The sequence below is a fragment of the Sceloporus undulatus genome, chromosome 2, assembly GCF_019175285.1.
Source record: "Sceloporus undulatus isolate JIND9_A2432 ecotype Alabama chromosome 2, SceUnd_v1.1, whole genome shotgun sequence".
Taxonomy (NCBI): domain Eukaryota; kingdom Metazoa; phylum Chordata; class Lepidosauria; order Squamata; family Phrynosomatidae; genus Sceloporus; species Sceloporus undulatus.
Genome location: NC_056523.1, coordinates 165,299,435 through 165,320,471, shown reverse-complemented (window position 1 = coordinate 165,320,471; position 21,037 = coordinate 165,299,435). Strand labels below are relative to the sequence as shown.

General features: G+C 39.0%; 1 protein-coding gene across 1 annotated transcript in view; it reads right to left on the bottom strand.

The window, feature by feature from the left end:
• The window catches only part of CA10 (carbonic anhydrase 10), a 432,159-nt gene that overhangs the window by 82,557 nt on the left and 328,565 nt on the right, over window positions 1-21,037 (bottom strand). Inside the window, exon 5 of the mRNA XM_042447577.1 lies at window positions 10,036-10,221. Coding sequence (XP_042303511.1) covers window positions 10,036-10,221 — 186 coding nt within the window. The remainder of the gene's footprint in view (window positions 1-10,035; window positions 10,222-21,037) is intronic.

The window sequence follows — 21,037 nt, the reverse complement described above, 5'->3', positions numbered from 1 at the left end:
GGGGGAATGGAAGATCACAAAGTAATCAGTGGTGCACTACCCCCAATATTTTTGGCTGAGGTGCACCCAATGTTCAGTCCACAAAGTACTATTGCTTTGGGGACTGGCTAGAGTGGAAGAGGAAGTGGTGAGGTGTATATGTGTGTATGTGGATCTTGTGCCATTCCTGGGCTGAAATTCTCATGATCACAAGTTAGTCATAGGTTTATACTTTCTCTTTCCATTAGGTTGTAATCAAAGCTAGTCTTTTCACAAAGTAATTGGGAGTTACTGGTGGAAGTGCCCCTCCCCCCAAACATTCTCAAGATTGTTTGGGGTATATTCTTGTCCCAAATAATGATGAGATCTTCAAGAGCAGATTGCAGTATAGCAAGGACAGCTGCTGGTGAAAGAAAGAAAGAAAGAAAGAAAGAAAGAAGGAAAGAGAGATCCCTATTATATATCATTCAAAAATCGGTCATGTCCAAATCACGCAGTATGCCTGAAGTGGCTCTTTGGATCTAAGCTAATATTTCAGAGGGCCAAGATGTAGCCACTGTTCATTTTTTCTCTCTGAAATCCATTAGAGGCCACAGTAGGAAGCCCATTCAAGACCACAGTTGATTCATATTGTGAAATTATTCATGCCAACTAACAGATGTCAGCGTTTTTTGTTAATTGCTTGAATGCATAAGGAAGAGAGAGAAGCCATTTAAATAGAAGCCTTCACTCGTGGTATAAGCTCAGCTACCTAGTTTACATGCTAGACATGCTTCCTATCAAAGTGAACGCTGGGCATCAGTCTTGCTATTCTCTGACAGGGTAGCTGCCTGTCTTCACCCCCCCCCAAGACTGTCACATTTATCTATATATAGCATTTTCTCATTAAAAAAATAAACATAAATATTCAAAGATATTGAAAAATAAGGCCATATCTTATTATAATATATGTAGGCACAGGCATGTTAGTATTTTAATCTGAAATTTAATGCTTCGTTCTATAACTCAGCCTAACAGAAGGCTTTCAACAGGAGTCTTATAAAGTGAAGCAACCATGCATCCAACAGTCAGAATCCAGTGGCATTTGGCAAGGATTTTCTTATTGTTATTACTGTCCAAGATTCTTCAAATTTTAGCTTGTTTGTTAATTGTAGTCTGTGCCATCTATTTTTAAACCTCCCAAACTGAAGAGTTCTCTTTTAGTCCCCGCCACACACATACAACCACAACCATACACTCATTGTTTATCTGCAAGTGGGCATATCTAATTTTAGGGTACTGTCTCAAATAATGCTAATTCTTAATGGAAGATGAAATCAAGTAAATGGAACTGAGCACAGTAATTAGTTCATATTTGCATTTCCATCCCCCTTTTTAATTACCTATCAACAGATTAACAATTAAGCTGCATAATAGAATGCTTGGCTTTGTTTTAAACAATAGAAGTTGTAGAGATGTGAAGGCAAAGTTTTGACAGAAACTCATTTGCTGATGCTTCCATGTGTCTACCTTTACCATGTATAATCCTATGCTGCTACATACACTGACAACAGTCTCTTATTCTCTTCCTTCATATTCCACCTGCATAATTGCAGCAAATATTTTCCAGCACTTGCTTGTTTCCACCTTACTGTGCCTACTATCACCTACAACACTCAGCATGTTTTATCTCAACATATTAATTTTGGAAGACTCAGAATGCAACCTCAAGTTCAGACCTGGAAGTAACATATTATGGCTGGAATCCTGTTAGTGTCATACAGAGGCCTAAGTCCACCATCCTATGACTGGTGGACAGTAGAGTGGGGATATCAGAGCCAGACCTGAAATGATTACAAAGGATCCCAGCTGACTTCATTGGATGATGTAATTATTTAGCACAATGATTCCCAAAGTAAGTTTTACTCCCCTCCGGGGGTGGTGGAACAACCCATGGGTTGGTGATGAAAAAGGGGGTGTTGGGGGTTATTAGTCAAAGTATTGGCACACAAGAAAGACAAGAAGAACCAGCAGTCTTTAGGAGCATGGTGGGAACCAGGGGTTAGAGCACAACAAAAAGGCATTTTCACACTTGGCATTTTGCTTAAGCTTTGTTAGTATTGCTAATACTTGGCTGCCACTGCTGTATTCACATGAAAGGCTGAAAAGGAGAGAAGGTGGTGGCAAACTGGGTTTGGCTGAAGAAGATGCCACTGGTCAGCTGGCTGCTGCACAAACAGTAGACCTAATATCAATAAATAGGTGTTGCAGGGGCACTAGGACTGTCACCCAAGGGGAAAGTGGGTGGTAGGCCAAAAGATTTTGTGGACCAGTGATTTAGCATTTGGCTATGGAGACACAGAGAGATACTTATTTGATTGCCTACTCTCCATCAAGCATGCAGTGGCAATGGAGGGTGTTTATAGTTCTACATTCACAATTACTATGCTATGCTGTCCCATACAGGATTCCAGCCAAGAAGTAATAACATAATTACGCAACAATTTTTGGAAAGATGTAGGGGCAATGTTATTTTTTCCCCCTTTTGTGTAATTGCTCCTAAAATGTTGCTCTTGGGAGTGGGTCATTTAAGTCACTAAAATGTAACTCACTAGTAAGTAAAATAATATGATTTACAATGTGCAAATATGGTTCAAAACATTAATTGCATCAACTAATTGATTCAAACATCCTGCTTTAGCTAATTTTATACATGTATTCAAATGTAGTTATTTGCTATATTTTAACTGAATATGCATGAACAGATGTATCTAAATGGGTGAAAATTTAAGCTGCCTACTGTCTGATGTTGAGGCAAAAATTCAAACAAAAGCAATGGATGGGAATAAATTAGAAAGGAACGGCCTTTCTACACTTCACTGAGATCTGTGTTGATGAGGTTCCTGGAGATGCTCCAAGGTTTGAATGTTCATTATGATATATTATAGATTTGGGGCCAGCCCTATTCTTGTCCTGGGTCAAAATGTTAGAGGTTCCTTGGAAGAATGGTTGTGAGTGCATACTGCAGATATGGTAAACATATTCCCTTGGTGCTTCAGAATCAGTAGAGTAGCTGTCAGAATTAATGGATAGGCATGCTAGGGATGCTGTCTAAAGGAAGCAGGGGATTGCTGTTTCTATCTAATATTCCTTGTATTTGTGCAACAAGTTATACAATTGGATGACACCATCTTGGAACTGCAATCATATAAGAGCTTGGCACCTTGATGGAAGTGCTACTGTAACTACTGTGGAAACTGACAGACATATTTAAGGGTCAACATAGTTTAGAAATGTTTCCAATCCCATAAAGCCATCTAAAATCAGCCATTTATAAATTGAGCCCATCTGTTGCCTAAAATAATGCTGTTATGACTGAATTTGTATTTTATCTTTTCAGTACATTGCCATGTTGACTGCCATTGCCGGTGTTGATATTTATCTCCAGTCTTTAGTGGGTTTTTCCTTACATTAGACATACAGTATGTTCCCCCTCCAAGGCTTGGTTTCTACATTAATAAGAAGTGAAGTATAGTAAACTTATCTTTGAACTAAAATACTTAAAAATGACCTGTGCCATTTTGCAGCAAAACTTCCAGAATGTAATGCTGATAACCAATGGCAATTTGCAGATTTCAGTTTCAACAGAAGGAAACCATGGCTTCTTCCATTCATTTCTTCTTCTTCTTTTTCACATGCAGGGCATCACCAACAAAGCTCCAAGGGCTTGTCTACATAAGCTATTTTCCCTGTTGGCTACTCTAATTTTAGTTAATCACTTCACTGGAATCCTCAGAAGTCCATAGTTAGAAGCCCATCTGTAAGCAGTGGCTTAAAAGAAAAAAAAATAGTAATAATTTACCTACAACCATTAAGATACTCTTTATTTTATTTAATTGGCAAACTATGACTTCCCTGACTTTCTCTCTCTCTTGAGAAGCCTTGTGATAGTTTATGTCTCATAGTCTACAATGGCAAAGTTGATGAAGTTTCTAATCCCCGTTCAAGTTCTGTAGAGTTATTTATGGTAATTATCCCTCAATGGAGAGAAACCACAGACTTGTTAAATAAAGGAATTTGGTCATATTGCTAAAGATTTCACATATCAATTATAGCTAACACAAATTAAATTCAAAGATAACCCCCATCTTATATGTATACATAGTTGTGGTCAGAAAAAACAACAGGAGTCTTGTGGCACCTTAAAGACTAAGAATTTTTATTTGGCAAGAGCTTTTTTGGACTCCAGCCTACTTCATCAGCTGCATAATGCATAGCAAGATAGTTGTTGACAGTACTGATGATCAGGTTTGTAGAGCAATGTGTGCTGAATCAATATTTCTGCTCCCAAATATATAACTGGGCATTATCACAGATTATTAGATCAAGTGTCTAGATGTGCAACCCCAGCTTCTAGAGTATGATAGGAGTGTCATGCATAACACAATTTTTTTCCATGCAGATTCTTATCTTATCTATTGTCTAGGAAGCATTATGTTCAGGTGATCTATGTGCCATACAATTAACACCACTTGGAGAAAGAGTGAGTACAGTGGTACCTCGGGATACGAAATACCCAGGTTACGAAATTTTCGGGATACGAAAAAATCCCATAGGGAATTATTGTTCTGGGTTACGAATGTTTTTTCGGGTTACGAAAAAACTTTTGGTGCTTTTTTCGGCTTTTTCGCACGGAATCGCGGCTTTCCCCCCATTAGCGCCTATGGCAATTCGGCTTACGAAGGCTTTTCGGGTTACGAAAGCGGCCGCGGAACGAATTACTTTCGTAACCCGAGGCACCACTGTACACACATGGCCTATTTCTGTGTTCTCTGTCAGACAAGTTACCATGATGCCCAAACACTAGAAAAACACTAGAAAAAAGTCTAAAGGGGGAAGGGTTGCTAATCATCTATTAACTGCCTGCATGGGTGCATCTACATTGTAGCCGTAATGCAGCTTGACGCCATGTTAACTACCACGGCTCCAGAATCCTACAGAATCCTGAGATTTGTATTTTTGTGAGACATCAACATTCTTTGGCAGGGGAAGGCTAAATTCCTTGTAAAACTACAAATCCCAGGATTCCATAGGATGGAGCCACAACACTTAAAGGATATCACATTATTTCTACAGTGTGTAGATGCACCCCATGATCTGGAATTCTGCATACTTTGGATTCCAGTGTACAGGGCAGTGTATGCTTTTTCTGTAGATTTCCATTCTTCAAACTACAGTTTGGGAAATTAGTTTTAAAAGCAATTGATTACAGTAATAGTTTCACATTCCTAAATCAGTTAGCTACTATATTTGCAATTATACCTACCACTATAGTTATAACTGTGCTTACCTCAAAAATAGCCAAGCTATAGCTACATATACCAACTACAGTTACAGCTGCTACAGTCATTGTTATGTCAATGTGGTTAGTTACTACTCTAGTTATAATTAGCTATAGCCAATGAATGAACAGGGTTTGTTGACCAGTACTACCTCCAGTGTCACATAGGATGAGTGGTGCAGAAATAATGCACTGTAGAAATAATGCACTTTGATGCCACTTGAACTGCCATGACTCCATCCTACAGAATCCTATGATTTGTAGTTTTGTGAGGCACCAGCATTCTTTGGCAAGGAAGTCTAAAGACTTCAGGATCATAGAATCATAGGTTCTAAGATCTAAGATTCCATTGGATGGAGCTACAGAGTTTAAAGTGGAATTAAATTGCCTTATTTCTATAGTTTAGGTAAAATCTCATACTTCCGCTTGATATCTTCATGGATGGAGTCTTCATACATACAGCTACAGTATACAGCCAGATTTCTATGTGACCTGAGACTCTCAAGGTGTAGGTTATTTGCCAGATAGTAAGAGCTACCACAACTGTTTTTCCTGAATAGTTCTTCTGTCTCTTGGAAAACAGAGCTATGGGTGCCACACAGCCAGTCCTGCAGCCTCCAAACTAGCCTGCTGTTTCACATGTGGTGGAAGATCTATTCTGTTTCCAGTGCTGAAGGGAAAGTCTACAGACAACCCAGTCAGCATGGAATGTGCATGGATGCTGAGGCATCCTGAATTAGTCCTGCTGGCTGGTATGGCTCTATTCCTTTTCAGGTATTGTTTTATGTACTAGTAAGTAATGAATGGTTGCTCCCAGCTCTTACTGACATGTCAATTACATCTGGTGCTATATTTCACTCTTGACTCTTACTTTATTCTCTGTCTAATATTGAGGTAATTAGTATTTCTTGTTTTTTTTTTTAATCATTAGTAATTTTTCTATTTTTTTAAAAAAAACGACAGGCACTAAAGTCAATAAACATGTCCACTGATCACGGTATCTAAAGTTGACAACAGATATCATACGCTGAAGACGTGAGTAATTTCACTAAAATACTATTCTTGACTTTGCTTAGCCACCTAACTTCAGAAAACAAAGAAAATGACTACTATCAATTATAAGAACATCATTGGATGATACTGTAATTAATCTAGATCTCTTTACTTGTCTGTTACTTGTGTTGTCAAAAAACAAAACAAAAAAACGGAGGGGGGGGGGCGGAACAAGCATTAATTGACTTAGGCCCTGTACAGACGGGCAGGAAGGGACGGCAGGATGCCACCCCTTTCTGCCCTGGATCATTTCTGTGACAACCGCATGGGCACGGCAACAATGTGCTTCAAAAAGGAGCAGCAAAATGCAGCTCCTTTCCGTGCCGCTGCCAAGGCGCCATTAGCACCCTGGAGTGGCATGGTGATGTCTCTTGTGTGCCACACCATTTGGACATGGCACACAAGGCACATCATCGGCATGCACGTCGTCTGAATTCACATATGTCCAAATTGACGCCGGGAGAGCACGGAGTGTGTGAATGCTCTGCTCTCCTGAGCCCTAATTTCAGCCCTAGGCTGACACAAAGTGGTGGTCTGTACCAGGCCTTATTACCAGTTGGTGATCAATGGAACAGCCTACAAAGTAGCTGTTCATTTTCAGCAGAATATACTGCTTCTTTATAAGAATGTTTTGGTGTCTTAGGACTCAAAAAAAGATATTTCAAGAGTTTTTTTATGGAATAGGTTACCTCTTATTACCTTGCACATGCCTGTCTCTCTCTTTGTGTACTTCACATATTGCGCACACACATACACACACAAAGCATGTATGTACAGGAAATATCGGGCTCTATGAATTTACAGAAACACACATTTGTTCTGAAAAGTGGAAGGCTAGCTACTCACTTCTTTCATGGTTTTGCTGTCAGCCACTTTGTCATTGTTTTCTCAGTAGTGCTTCACTTTAAACCAGTACTTTACTCTTCACTTTTCAATGGCAAAAGACTTTCTCTTTTCAACTTAGCTTGGGCTTACCCTGGTGCAACTGGAGGGATTTTACATTGAGCTGAGCCTCCGTGGCTGGCCATTGGAGCTCCGGGCTGTGCCAAATAGCTGCTTAGAGAAAGCTGGAATTTACTCTCATGATGGCTGAAAACCATTGGGCCCTGTGTCCCCTCAACCTTAATTTGACTATGAATTGTATACATACTGAGATTATTGGTAATGAATGTATATGATTTGTGACTGTGGTTTGTATTACTTTCAATTTGTAGATGCATTGCTCCTACTGAGCTGTGAGCACAGACATGAACGATCTATGAACTGCCTCACTCCTTCTATCAATATTTGATGTAAAGAACTAAGTTCCTAAAGACAATAGAAATAGGCTGAGTTCTCTTCCTTAGATTATAGGGCTCGACAGCGATGCCTGGAGGTGCGGACGCTGCACCGTGCTTGCATCATGCACACATGCACCATGTAGGTGGGGCTGCGCAGTCATGGCGGCATTGTACGTCCTAGGGTTTGGGGGTGTGAGGATGGTGCATACTACCCAACCCTAGTATCGGCAGTGGCATGCTGATTTTTGCCCGTCTGTCCCGGGCCAATGTTTGATCGCACCTGCAAAATCCGACTAGGCCCAGGTGCTCTAAGCCATCTGTATAATCTTTTGGGCAAGGGCTAACAGTGTGCTCCTGCTGTCAAGATCTTCATCTTCTTGCTTTTAGAATCCTGCCTGCCTGCCTGACCCAGGTTTGTAGATTTCATTTGTCTTACTGACCTTGTCCTCCTGTACCTTAACTAAAGTCTTCTTTGAAGAGACGCTCTCACACTAACATTAGTTGGTTTGGACATTCTGGCTGGAACATCCCTATTGTTTTGTTTTATTATTTATTTATTTAATTTATATCACACCTTCTTCAAGGTGGCCCACAATCATTTAAAATAAAGTACAAAAAATCTACCAATACATAAGTTAAAAGAGAAAAACTTAAAAGAAAATTACACCACAGTGTTCCCTTTTATTTCTAATTGGATTTCTTGGTTGACCTTAGTAATCAATATTTCTCCAACCTCCTGCCTGTGATCCTGTTTAGACTCACTATGTCACCACTACCACCATCACCACCACTATCCTGTCTCCCTCCCTCCACAAAATGGTACATTCCTGGACCTAATTTTGCCAAAACCTTCACAGACATAGAGTTCTATTGAAATGAGTACAGGTTCCATTCATTTTTCTGGCTATCAAGTGAGAGATGCCAGTGGTGGCTTATTTAATTTCTGTGATGCTGAATCATTGAACACATGGGCCAGTTGACACTGCATCAGTGCTGCTGGCCCATTTCCTGTTTTCAAAGCTACCACCGCTACTTCTTCAGGAATAGAAGCAGCATGTAACACCCACCTGCTGCTCCACCATTTCTACTGAGGATAGAAATGGATGCCCAGACATGTGTTCAAGACAAAGTGGCAACACACTAGGCAGGCTTTACAGGGAGCTCTTGCCTACAAGGAAGCAGCAATGGTGGCTCTGAAAACAGGCCTTCCCCTTTTCCTGCACTGCTCAGCATAGGGAAGGGGGATAGAGCTGCTCTTGGAATGTAGACAATTGGATTGGGCCAAATCAGACCCAATCCAGCTGTCTACATGCCAAAAGAACCCAAGGGCATTTCTGGGAAACACTGGGATTTCCCTTGATTTGCTAAGTGCAGAGCATAGTAAGGTTAAGGGCAGAAAAACATGGATCCTCCCTGGGGGTAGCTGTATGTTGTCAGAACTGGCAGCGCTGGCTTTGGGGTAAATACACTGTTTTTCACCAGTATAGCAAGCCCTGAAAGGCCTCCAAAGTCAGAGAAACACCTAGCTCTACAGCAGGATAAGCCCTTTCCCTGGGTTTTTACCTCAATGAGGTTTTGAATAGTCCTGCCATTTGGCATTCTCTGCAGAGACTTCTGGAATATATGAAAGGCTACATGCTCAGTGTGCTAGACAGGGTTATTGCATATATTCTCAGCTGATGTAGGGATGACAGTGAGATCTGACATGTTCTTGTAATTGTGGTTTTAGGAAGAGATTAGAGATGGTGAGCATCCTGCCTTTCAGAGATGTTTGTATACTGAATCATCATGATTATCACATCTTCTTACTGAGGAAACCTGGTAATGGTCCAAAAAATCCAAAGATTGTAGAGAATACAGTACTGCCCAAACTTTTAATAAGTAATGCTTTCTGGAGTCTTGTCACAAAAGGCCAAATAAATTTTATATCAAATAAAATGCAAATATTCACTAAATACCTAGAATATACACAATGTATTACAACTACAGCATTTTTGTTTCTCATTACTGATTTGTTGATTTTTGTATTTTGAGAAGTGGCAAATTTCCAGACCGTTGCCAAGAACAAAAACATAACACAAATCTGTCATTTTGCTTTCTCCCACATTCATTTTTTTTAAAAAAAATCTTCCCATCAAATTTAAGGAGTTTGTTCATTTTAGCACTTTTGAGTTTTAAAAAAATTTCAGATACTTTTCATTTAATTAATATAGGAATAATTTTGGACAGTTTTTTAAAATTAAAATTTATTAATACATTCTAAAACAAAATGTGACAAATTTTTTGTTCAAAAAATATTTTTGAAAGTTTTAAAAGTAATTCTAACCCATCCTTCTCCCTCTGCTCTGCATCATCTTTTTTTTTTAAACTTTTTTCTTTAGCATATTAAGTGCTTTGACATACCTCCCCGGAGAAAGCTTGTCCATTCAGTAGGTGTTCTGATCCTTGGCTGTCTTCGCTGCCAAAATGTAACCGTATTTCTTCCAAGCGGTGACTGTATGTCATGGGTCCTCCAGAGATGTTAACCAAATGTTCTTTGTCCAGTCGAAGAGAAACATGCCTCCCTGTATTATACATTGTCCCACTGACCTAAAAAAAAATGAAATTTTAAAAAGAGCATGAAGTTGGTCAATCATAGCTTGCTTCACTTTCCCCTATGCATGACTTTAAAGTTCTTTAGCTGATCTAGAGAAAATTCACAAACCCTTAAGGGCTTCATTTTTTTCTGCTTTGAGCACTGCATTATATATCGGATTATTTTAATGCATACATATTTAATGTAAAATATGTCAGATATATACACATTTTAGCTAAAATTATGTGAAGAACCCAATAAATGTGATTAGTATGCCTCTAAATAAGTAGGAATGTGGAAATATCCCTTCTACGAGAGTTGAATAATGGTTTCATTACTAAATTTTGAGTATAAGAAAGGAAAATATTTCAGTGAAAGGATAAATTATTTACAATGTATTTAAACTTATCAAAAATTCACGCCATTTATTCTCATGGGGAAAAATTATAAAAACAAGTAGCTAAAAACACAGAAGTTTAGATTACAAAATCTATCACTGAGCTAAACCCATTAGTTAGCACTGGAATAGACCCACAAAATCAACAGGACTTTCACAAATGTCAACCTAACATGTCCTATTCATTCAATGGATTTGGTGTAATTGGGATTAACAACTGGATTTTGTCCCCAGAGTACAAAAACCTCTTGTCTATAGCAGTTGTTTCGAATGGTCTGTTATCTTTTCTCTGGACACACTTAGCCATACAATTTATAGGAAAACCTTTGATAGTTATTATCGACCTAATCTTGGATGGAAGATCCTGCAGTTGCCTCACTATCTTTGAAGTTTCCAACCACTGGGATTCACTATGCCATCATTGACAACCTTTGCTATTGTGAAGACTATCTGTAGTGCAGTACACTGGCATTATATTCTCACTCAGACTGTATCAGTAACAAAACTGAGGCTACTGTGAGAAAAAGTGGATTCCATATAGTTTTTGTTACAAGTTTTCAGGTTGAGTCTGACCCATAGTAGCTCTGCTGTGAATCAGAAGTCATGTTTTCTGGTTGTCAATAGTTCGGCACTATTTGGTGGAAAATGAATTTTGTGGGTGGAGGGCACTGGAATCAGGAAAAATAAGAAGTGTACATTAAATCATAACTATGTCTCTAACATTTAATACAATGTAATTTTCACTGGGTCCAGAAAATAAAAGTTAAATTGAAAGTATGAGATGTAACACTGCTTCTTAACTACTAGTAATCTTTATATGGGTAGCTACAATTGTCATAGAAAATGGAAAGTATGCCCACCAGATATGACGCAGTGCTCTAACTCATCCTTCTATAGTTCTCATTAGGGGGAACCATGAAGACCATAAAACAGCAATAGAAAGTCATGCAATAATGAAAGACTCTATTTCCCAAGTCTCACAACAGCACCCTGCTGTTGAAAGAGATAACTAGATTGCTTTCATAACAAAGCGGTGTCCTGGTGGCAATAGTAGGGCTTGGGAGCGTGCACCAACCACACGCTCTTGAGCCCTATGATGTGTGGGCGGTGCCATTATTGAGTGACACCACCCACATGGGGGGCATGTAGATGATGTGTAGGCGTCTGAGCGCCCACACGTCTTTTATAGGAAGCGGCATGCTCTAGGTGGCTTCTTTTTTGCTGTGCAGCTTTCCCCTGCAGTTTGGTTGCTGCGGCAATGCTGCACAGCAAAGGGGGCTGGTGTTTCGACGCCAGTGTGTACCAGCCCAAAGATAATCAATGAAGAAAAATGCAACTGTAGTAACAGGCTTCAACATTTTGCTGTTGTTCAAGACAACTCTGGCTTATGACAACCCTATCATAGGGTTTTCGTGACAAGATTTATTCAGAGGAGGTTTGTCATTGTCTCCTCTTTGGCTGAGACTGTGTGACTTGCCCAAGGTCACCCATAGCCGATTGGGCATTTGAACCCTAGTCTCCCAGAGTCCTAGTCCAACATTCAAACCATTATGGTACGCTGCTCTCAGATTCCATACTGTGGACCATTAGAAAACAACAACAACAACAACAACAACAATAAACCTTTCCTGTATCACATGCATTTCTACAGAATTGATGATATTAACACACTTGGCATATTGCAGTTCTCATCACTACACCTCAAAAAGAATATTGCAGACACAGAGAAGTTGCAGTAAATGGCAATCAGAATTCTCAAAGATTGGAACAACCACTCTATGAGGAAATTTTGCACCAAGCTGTATAATGTAGAAAGTATTCCTAAAGGTAATTGCCACCAAGATGGATGACTTTAAAAATACACATTCATAGAGGACATTGGGTACCAGTCACAAGGTTTATAGATCACCTCCAGTACACCCATGTTCTCTTGTGGTTTTACACTAAGGCATCTAGGTGGTCACTGTGCAAATTAGAATGCTGGACTAGATAGGCCATTGGTTTGATCCAGCATCTCTCTTCTTAGGTTTTTATAGTTACCTGTCTTTTAAAAACTTCATTTCACAATTAAATTGGTGATGGCCTTGGTTCTGAGCTAAAGTAACAGACTATTATGTTCATAAAAGCTATGGATGCTGAGTGTGAGTGAACGAAGTCAGGCACTGGAGAAATAGGCTGCTTGGAGCCAGCAGATTTTTTTCTGCCTTCCCTTGCCATCCCTGTATAACCCTAGAGTAAGGGTGTGCCCCAACAAGATTCTGGCCAGATAGGTTTAGTGTTCAGTCATGAAAAAAATCCCTTTAAAAATAAGGTAAACTGGAGGAGGAGATCTCTTTATTGCTGCTACGGTGAAGACTAATTAATTGAACTGAAGCTCAAGAGGGGAGATCTTCCATTCTTCCAGGTGACTTGTGACAAAGTGACATTCCAGTATAAGAACAAAGTAAATCTGAATCACATTTTCTTTTCTTTTCTTTCTTTTTTTTAAAATCAAGTTGCATCTAAACAGTAACTGTGAATTAGGATAATTTGTATTAATCAGAGGAAAGGATAGCAAGGGTATGCTTTGTTGAGCTTTAATTTGAAAGGAGCGCCTTGGCAATTACATATTATATCCTATAAATAGTACATTGGCACTGTAATCATTAACATTGCTTCAGTGTCATTTTCTTTGTCATGCTAATTACTATTCTTAAAGGCCTTGTTTTGCTGCAACTGTATGAAAAGTTACATTATGGAGACTGTGTGACAGAAACTGAAGGCAATCATCAACAGTTCTGCTTCATTACTATGTCACAGGTGTTTGATGGTTTCTTTTAAATTTCAAATCATAATAAATAAAAGTTCTTCTACTGCACATAAAATAATTTATTAATGGTGGGGCTGAGGGTGAGGTAGGGAAAGTAGACAACAAGTTGGAACGGTTTTGCATTTGTTCCATAGTTTTTGCCTTGATATTAGCCACTAAAAATTATTAGATTTGCTCTAATAATTCAACAAGCATTTGGTCTAATTCTGTTAACTACTGGTTGCAGGTTAATTAGAAATGACATGTAAAAAAAGTATGACTGACTGAGAAGTCGTTTTGCTGGTTTACTGTTTCTGAAACAGTACATGTTACTGAACATGCCATTTGCTTTTGAAAGATATTCCAAATCCATTTTCTGACTCTGCTGGATGCAAATCGTACATGAGACTACACCTGCTTTTTTTCCTGAGGTGAAAAATGACCCAGTTGGAATTCTAATAATTTTGTATGGATGATAAAGGAAGGTCAGCAACATTCTTGTGAAGAAGCTCATCTATTTCTCTGTTATTTCCCATGCTCTGTGCATTAGTGCAGAGACATCACAGACCATGGGTCCTCTTTACTTGCTGCCTGTGCAAGTTTTTTTTTTTTGCCTCCCACTCTTGGGTCCTTGCACTATTTGTCTTATTTCCTCCATGTCAGTTTGACTATTTTCTCCATCCCTTCCACCTTCCATAATATTGTCTCCCTCCCCCACAGAACTCAGTTTAAAGGATATATTTTGTTAAACATACCATTAGTAAAAGAGTAAAGTTGGATATGTTATTGGTGTTATTTCAAACTCTTAGTTGTCTGGCAGCAGTTTCTGGGACACCAGTTTGTCAAAACCCCAAATGCTTAGAAGGTCCTACCAGTTGCAGCTGTTCAACAAAAATATTGAGGCCCAGATTGGATGTTGGTGGGTTCTTGGCTGCAGCCCTAATTTTATGCTCAGTTCTATGGCAAGTGGCAACATGTTTTTTGTAACTATGGATGTATGTTTTGTGACTTATTAGGCTCCCATCAAATGTGACAGAAGCCACATATCCACTGGGAGGAGTTATCTTCATTCACATAATAATATATAATTAGCCCTGCATCAGGACCACTATACCTTGTTTCTATAAAGCCACGAATAGCAATGTTAAATAATCCTTGAGGGTCTCTTCTACCTTTAGAATACTATAATTGTGTCTAACTTCTCAAACCACATCTATTTACATAAGTATTCTCTATTTACTATATGCACATAAAGAGTACCGGTTATTCATACAACATTGCAATGCTGGTTAAATGCAATCTGAAAAATGTTCCTATTTATTTTTTAAAAAGTGAGCTACTGAATGACATTAGCTGCTGCTGTTCTGTTCTCATTAAAATTCATACTGTAGATTAAAATAGGAATTATGCAGGAACAACTATTAGCAAAAAATAAGGTACTGCTCTTTATTCTTCTCATTTCATACCTTATTTAGCTCAGTACTGCACTGTGTGCATGGACACTTTGAAGGATCTTTCTTCTGGTGCCAGTCCCTCAGCGTGAGAGTCCTTTAAGTTTGTCAGTAATGAAGCTCACAGACAAAATGCAAACATGAGGACTTCTCTTTTTCCTGTGAGACTTGTCTCTTTGATAAAGAAGTGCTTTCTATTAAAACTGGGGCATCATCTTGGATTATATTGTTTCAACAACATGAAGCAAAGCCTGATGTAATGTAGTGTTTTGATGCAGTGATGAACAAAGCCCAGTACTATAGGTTGGAACTAATAAGTCCTTACTAAAATAAGCAAATGAACTGCCCTTCAGAGCTTGACCCAGCCTCTTTTTTCAAGACTGGCAAGTAGAGCATTGTGTTTGCATCTTGATCTCTCATCCTACTGTTTCTTTCTTTTCCCATCATCCCTTCTTTTCCCACTGTGAATGTCATCTCTACTTCTACTTTGCTTAACTTGTCGTTATGTCAAACACCTCCCATCCCTTCAGGCCAGCCTTTTCAGGATCAGAGAAGACTGCTGACAGTGTGGTCCATGGGATGGGAAATGTACAGGCTGAGCAAGGAGAAGTTTATAGAAACAGTGCACAAGGCCCTAGCAGATTCATAACACCTACAGTCCAATTTCAGTGTGACTCAGGATAGGTCCCTAATTATTTTGGAAGAAACAACCAGATTAATTTCTCATTAGTATCCATCGCCTTTGACTGAGACTAGCCTGTCCTTGGAAGGGTTTACAAAGAAGAGGGGAGCACAGACCACAATCAAGTTCTAACTACTCGACTGAAAGAATTTGCAACCAACAAACTGTTATTTATCAAGACAAGTCTGCTGTCACATTTAGATAGAAGCCTCCTTGTGCATAGCAGCTCATGCACTTAAGATAATCCATAGACTCTTTAGCTCCTCAAACTGGGGATTTATGACAGGGCAGAATGGGTCCAAATGTATTGACATGCCAGGCATACAACTCTGGTTGGAACATGATGTCCAATGTACTGCTGAGAGGAAGAAGTATAGGGCAGAGTACATATTAACAGGCATTATATGCTGGTCAGAACCAAATCTGTTGTTAAGATCCCTACATAGCATTAAAGAACAGACTGCATCTGAGAATAAACGGAGCTCAGGAATCTGTTTCCGGTATCAGAACTGAACTGAATTCATAAACCTTTCACAAAAGGTGACAGCTCCTCATCTTAATAGTGATGGCAAGAATATTTAATGTTACTTTTTGCTGGTGGAAAAAATGGGTTTCCTGACATGCAAGAAACCTGGTTGGGAAGAATACAGTAGCAGAAATTTTGCACACTTTTCAACTCATATTTGCACATCCTGAAGTGTTTGGGGAAACTATTAAGTGTGCAGAAATACATGTTGTTTTTGCATGAGAATTGTGAGGTTTTGCACAAAATATACTGTTTCCAGATACTGTTCTTATTTTAAAATGGTTGAGAGTCCACCTACTTCCCAGGTAATCTACCACTCAAAGATAAACACCTGATCCAAATCAGTCTACCTACTGCCTTTATCGTATTAGTACAACACTTTTATCTATCTGCTTTCAACAATTAGGCATGAAAATATGATTTTGGTTGAATTACTGTCTCTCTGGTATCAGTGATACTACTATGTATGTACATATTGCTGTTATATTAAAACATGTCAAAACAATCAAACTTTATGCCAACAATCTTTTTGTTAAAAAATCATTGAATCATGCCAATAGTATGTATCTATTACATGTCAAAATATCATTTTGTTAAACTTGCAGTGCTTCATTACCTCCGGCAGAGAGCACTGTGAGCACATTGCATACTTGTTGTTAAATACTATGTTTACGTCCCTGTGCCAAGAAGGAAAGAAGGAAACATAATCTTTTGGGTAAGTGATCCCACTATAATCTGTGACTTGCAGTTGCAAAGGCAGTGGTATCAGCAATATGAAACAATTGTGAGTTCGCTCCCCAGACTCCTGAATACTCTTTGCATACTGCTTTGACTTTTCAGGACGCAGTCTCAGCAAATTACTTGAATGCCATGAGATAAATTGTATTCTGCTAGTGATGCTTTCTTGGCAAAACCCAAGTGTGTGTCTGTTTTCAAAATACTGAGCTTAAAAAAATGGGACTTAAAACTAAAGAATGGAGTTGTCGATAATCTGCCACTAACTGGGTGAAGAGCTGCCATGTAATTGCTTAGCAGTGAAGAACAGGGAACAGTGTTAACAGCACCATCCATGTTTGATTAGAGAGAGAGAAAGAGAGAGAAAAGATTGTGTGAAAATGATCAAATAAGAAAGATAAATGGAAGAATTTAAATGATCTTTTCATCTCACTGAGACGGAAGGATTTGAAAGAGGAATTGTGTTAATTAGCAGGAGGTAAACTATTCCCATGTAATGGACCCCAGTTTCATAAGTACGTTGGGCTTACAACCACCTTGAGAGCAAAAGGTTTCTATAAGCCCTCTTTACTGCTGAACATAATTGCCACTGTAAGAGGCATCTGGGTGTTTACTTTGCTCAATTACTAATCCATGAGATACCTGGAGAAAAAAACCTCAGAAATTATGAAGCTTAACTTTCCTGGCTAATGAGCACAATATGCCAATTCCCCGTGATCAAAACAATAGGTTTCAATAATGCATATGCCATGCTGGAAGTTGGGGCGGGGGAAGAGAGAGAAAGAAACAGAATCCTAATAGAGGTACCACAGGGTCATGTCAGTCACCAGATAATTATGTTCCATAAGCAATTAAAGACACAAAATGTGTCTTGATGCATTGTTACACCCCATGAGGTTTATATGCCAGATCCTGTCTTTCAGGGACAATAAAGTTCTTTATTATACTCACATTACCACATTAATCTAGCAGCCTGGGTTTGATAGTTACTATGAAGGGTAGTGCAGATCTAGTGGAGCCTGCAACGTTTACTGCTAATGCTTTCTCAAATGAGTGGCAGTCTACTTTTTGTAAGTGTATAACATTAAGACAATGCATTGCAGGTAACTGTGGTTCCAAGATTAGGTGTTTTCTTATCGTTCTCTCAGGCTTCATTCTGAAGACTTCACACCCACTACAAATATGGTGGAAGAGAGATGGTTACAGTTGGCCTAAATACGTGAAAGGCACCAGATCCCATCTGCTTTTGGAAACAAGGTCAGCCCTGGTTAGTCCTTGGGTGGGAAACTGCCAATGAATACCAGGTGCTGTACGCTATATTACTGAAGGAATTGGCAAAACAGCCAATTGTATTCTTTGCCTAACATAACTTGGTGAAATTCATGGGGTCACCATAGGTTGACAAGAGTCTTGAAGGTACATACACACACAGAGTTACAGGATACCACGTTCTGTTCTTGTAAACTCTTGCATACTGAATACAGATTAACAGCATCATTTATGGAATGGTAAATGCAGCAATTAGGTTTGTATGAAACCATTCTTTTTTACTGGTTTACAAGAGACTTTAAAGATGATTTATTAGTACTCAGGGGTGGAGCTATAAGGAGCAGGAATGAGGGCATTGTTCTGCCCCCAAGAATTCTCTCCCTCATAAAATATCCCTTGTCTCCAAATTTCTAGCATTACAGAGAGCCACTGTGGACATTGTTCACATCTAGAACTCTTATATTTGCTGTACTCACAATTCTCTGCCTGCCCCTTTTACTTGAATACCTAAATTGTAGCTCAACTGAAATTTTAAATTACAGTACTGCCATGCTAGAAATTTGTGAACTGGAGGAAAATTTCATGGGGAAAGGCAGATTCTCTATATGAAGAACAATACTTTCAAACTGGTTTTGAAATACATCAGTAATGGATCCAATCTTTGACAGTTAGATTCTGGCGACTGCATTTTGCACTAATTAGAATTTCCAAGTACTTCTCAAGGGCAACACCAAGTATATGACATTGCATTAGTCCAGCTGTGAGGCTATGTGGATGTATGTGACAAGACTTCCTCTAGTCAGAAAAGGCTGTAGATTGCAGACCAGCTGAAACTAGCAAAATTACTCCATGCCACTGTCTGAAGCCACTCGGGAGTGTTTTATTGAACTCCTTGGAGGAGTTTATTTCTGGGTATAGATTTGCATTTTTAGTTTCATATAGGCAACCCTTGGTATCTATGTGTCTGTGAGTGCACAGGTGAATGAAGGTCTATGAATTATTTTTATTCATCTATTGAAAAAATAACCCACAATTGACTGGGTGCCATAGAAATCTATTAAACTGATTCCTGTGCACACAGCACACCATTAATTTATTGTGGACATGTCTATTGAAAATAATTAGTTACAGAAGCTAAATGAAATCATTTCCCCCCTCAAAAAAGCAAGATATATTTAGGTAGTCAAAGCTCCAGTTTAACAAGAATGTGGGCAATATCATCCTGTTGGTAGGAGATGGGAACAGAATGTTGCACTAGAGTCAATTAACCTGTATATGAATTAGTTCTTAAATCTTTAAATTTCTTGTTTTTCAGGTTCTTCTAATCACAATTCTGTAGCCAAGATTTTACCACTGGAGGTAAACTGGATCTTAGAACCAAATTAATTTTTTTGTTGTTTTTTTTAGCACTGAATCAAATTCTTTGTAGACTGGTAATCTTCTTTTCACCACTGTCTTTAACCAGAGCCCAGGAAAGTTACTATTCTGGAGGAGGAATTGATCAAAGGTGGTTGGGGATTCTCTCATGGTGGATGGGGGATTCTGGGAGCTGTAATTAGAATAGGAACTTTTCTGAGTTTTATATTCAGCACACATCAAAGAGAAAAAGGCTGTAGTCTCATTATGACCTTGTTTGAACCCCAATCTCTTTCCTTTATCAGGAAAGAGATTGAACTAGGGATAACACATATACATTAAATTCTGTCCTTTGTGAAGTGATGTTATTTACTTTTATTGCATCTGTCTCCTAAGTGTAAAACCCAAGAGTGGCCACGCCTTTTTTAAAAAAAATAATGAGGGCTGGTGTGTTCTTTCTTTCTGTCTTTCTTTCTTTCTTTCTTTCTTTCTTTCTTTCTTCTTTTTCTATTTCAAGAATACCAGAGCTGGCAGAAATAGAACCTTGGAGAGCTCATCTATTCTCAGCTTGCTGGCAGTGAGGCTTTAAACTCTCCAAAAACATCACTTTGAAAAGATGTAAATCAGTTTTCAAAACCTTTTAAAAAAAAAGAAGTCAAGTGCAAGGAATATAACATGGCCCAATTTTATGTATAATCCGCCTGGGAGAACTATGCCTGACAAGAGTACACATTTTACTGATACTGAAAATATTTGTATGTGGTTCTTTCCTTCAAATTTCTAGCTCTCTCTGCTTCCCCTTTCATCTCCCAAATGCATTCAGCACCCATATTCCCAATAGTATCTGATACTTTCTTGGTCACAGATGTCTCATCTCCCCACATATTTTGCACCCCCGTATCTTGCCTGGTAGGGGGAGAGAAGGCACTTCCAACTAATCAAGGGCAAGCCAAACAAGGAACTAATTCACATAGTATGAGTTATAGCAATATTCTTCCACTTTAACAGCTATGGTTCCATCCTGTGGCATACTGGAGTCTGTAGTCTGTTGTGGCACTAGAGCTTTCTGACTGAGAATTCTAAATGTCTGTCCCCAAACTGCATATCCTAAGATTCCAAAGTAGAAAACCATGGCAGTAAGTATGGAATAATAGCACTATAACCCCCCCCCCCCCCCCCCCCACGCCTGGTTAGCAGCTCCACCAAAACACGATTAGCTTCTCTCAGGGCCCGAACAGACAGGCCAAAATAAAGCTGTTTTGGGTCACTTTAGAGGTTTGCTGTTTAAATAACACACATACCTTAAGAGGCCAGAACTGCGCCAAAGCTGTGCTCAAGTCCTTTGGACTACAGCATGGCCTTGGTGCAGCTTCCAGCCTCTTAGGACTCATGCAGCATTTAAACAGCATACCCCCAAAATGACGCGAATCAGCTTTATTTTGGCCTGTCTGGACCCTCAATTTGGGAACAAAAGGCTGGTTGTTAAACTCATTTGAACACCATTTTTTGTTGCCTTGATTTAAAAGCCTGTTTACTTTTCTAGGCAAAGACTGTAAATTGTACTTTGCCCTCACTATTACCCAACTGCTCTCCTGTCTGACAAGTCAGGAAAATTTCTCTGATATC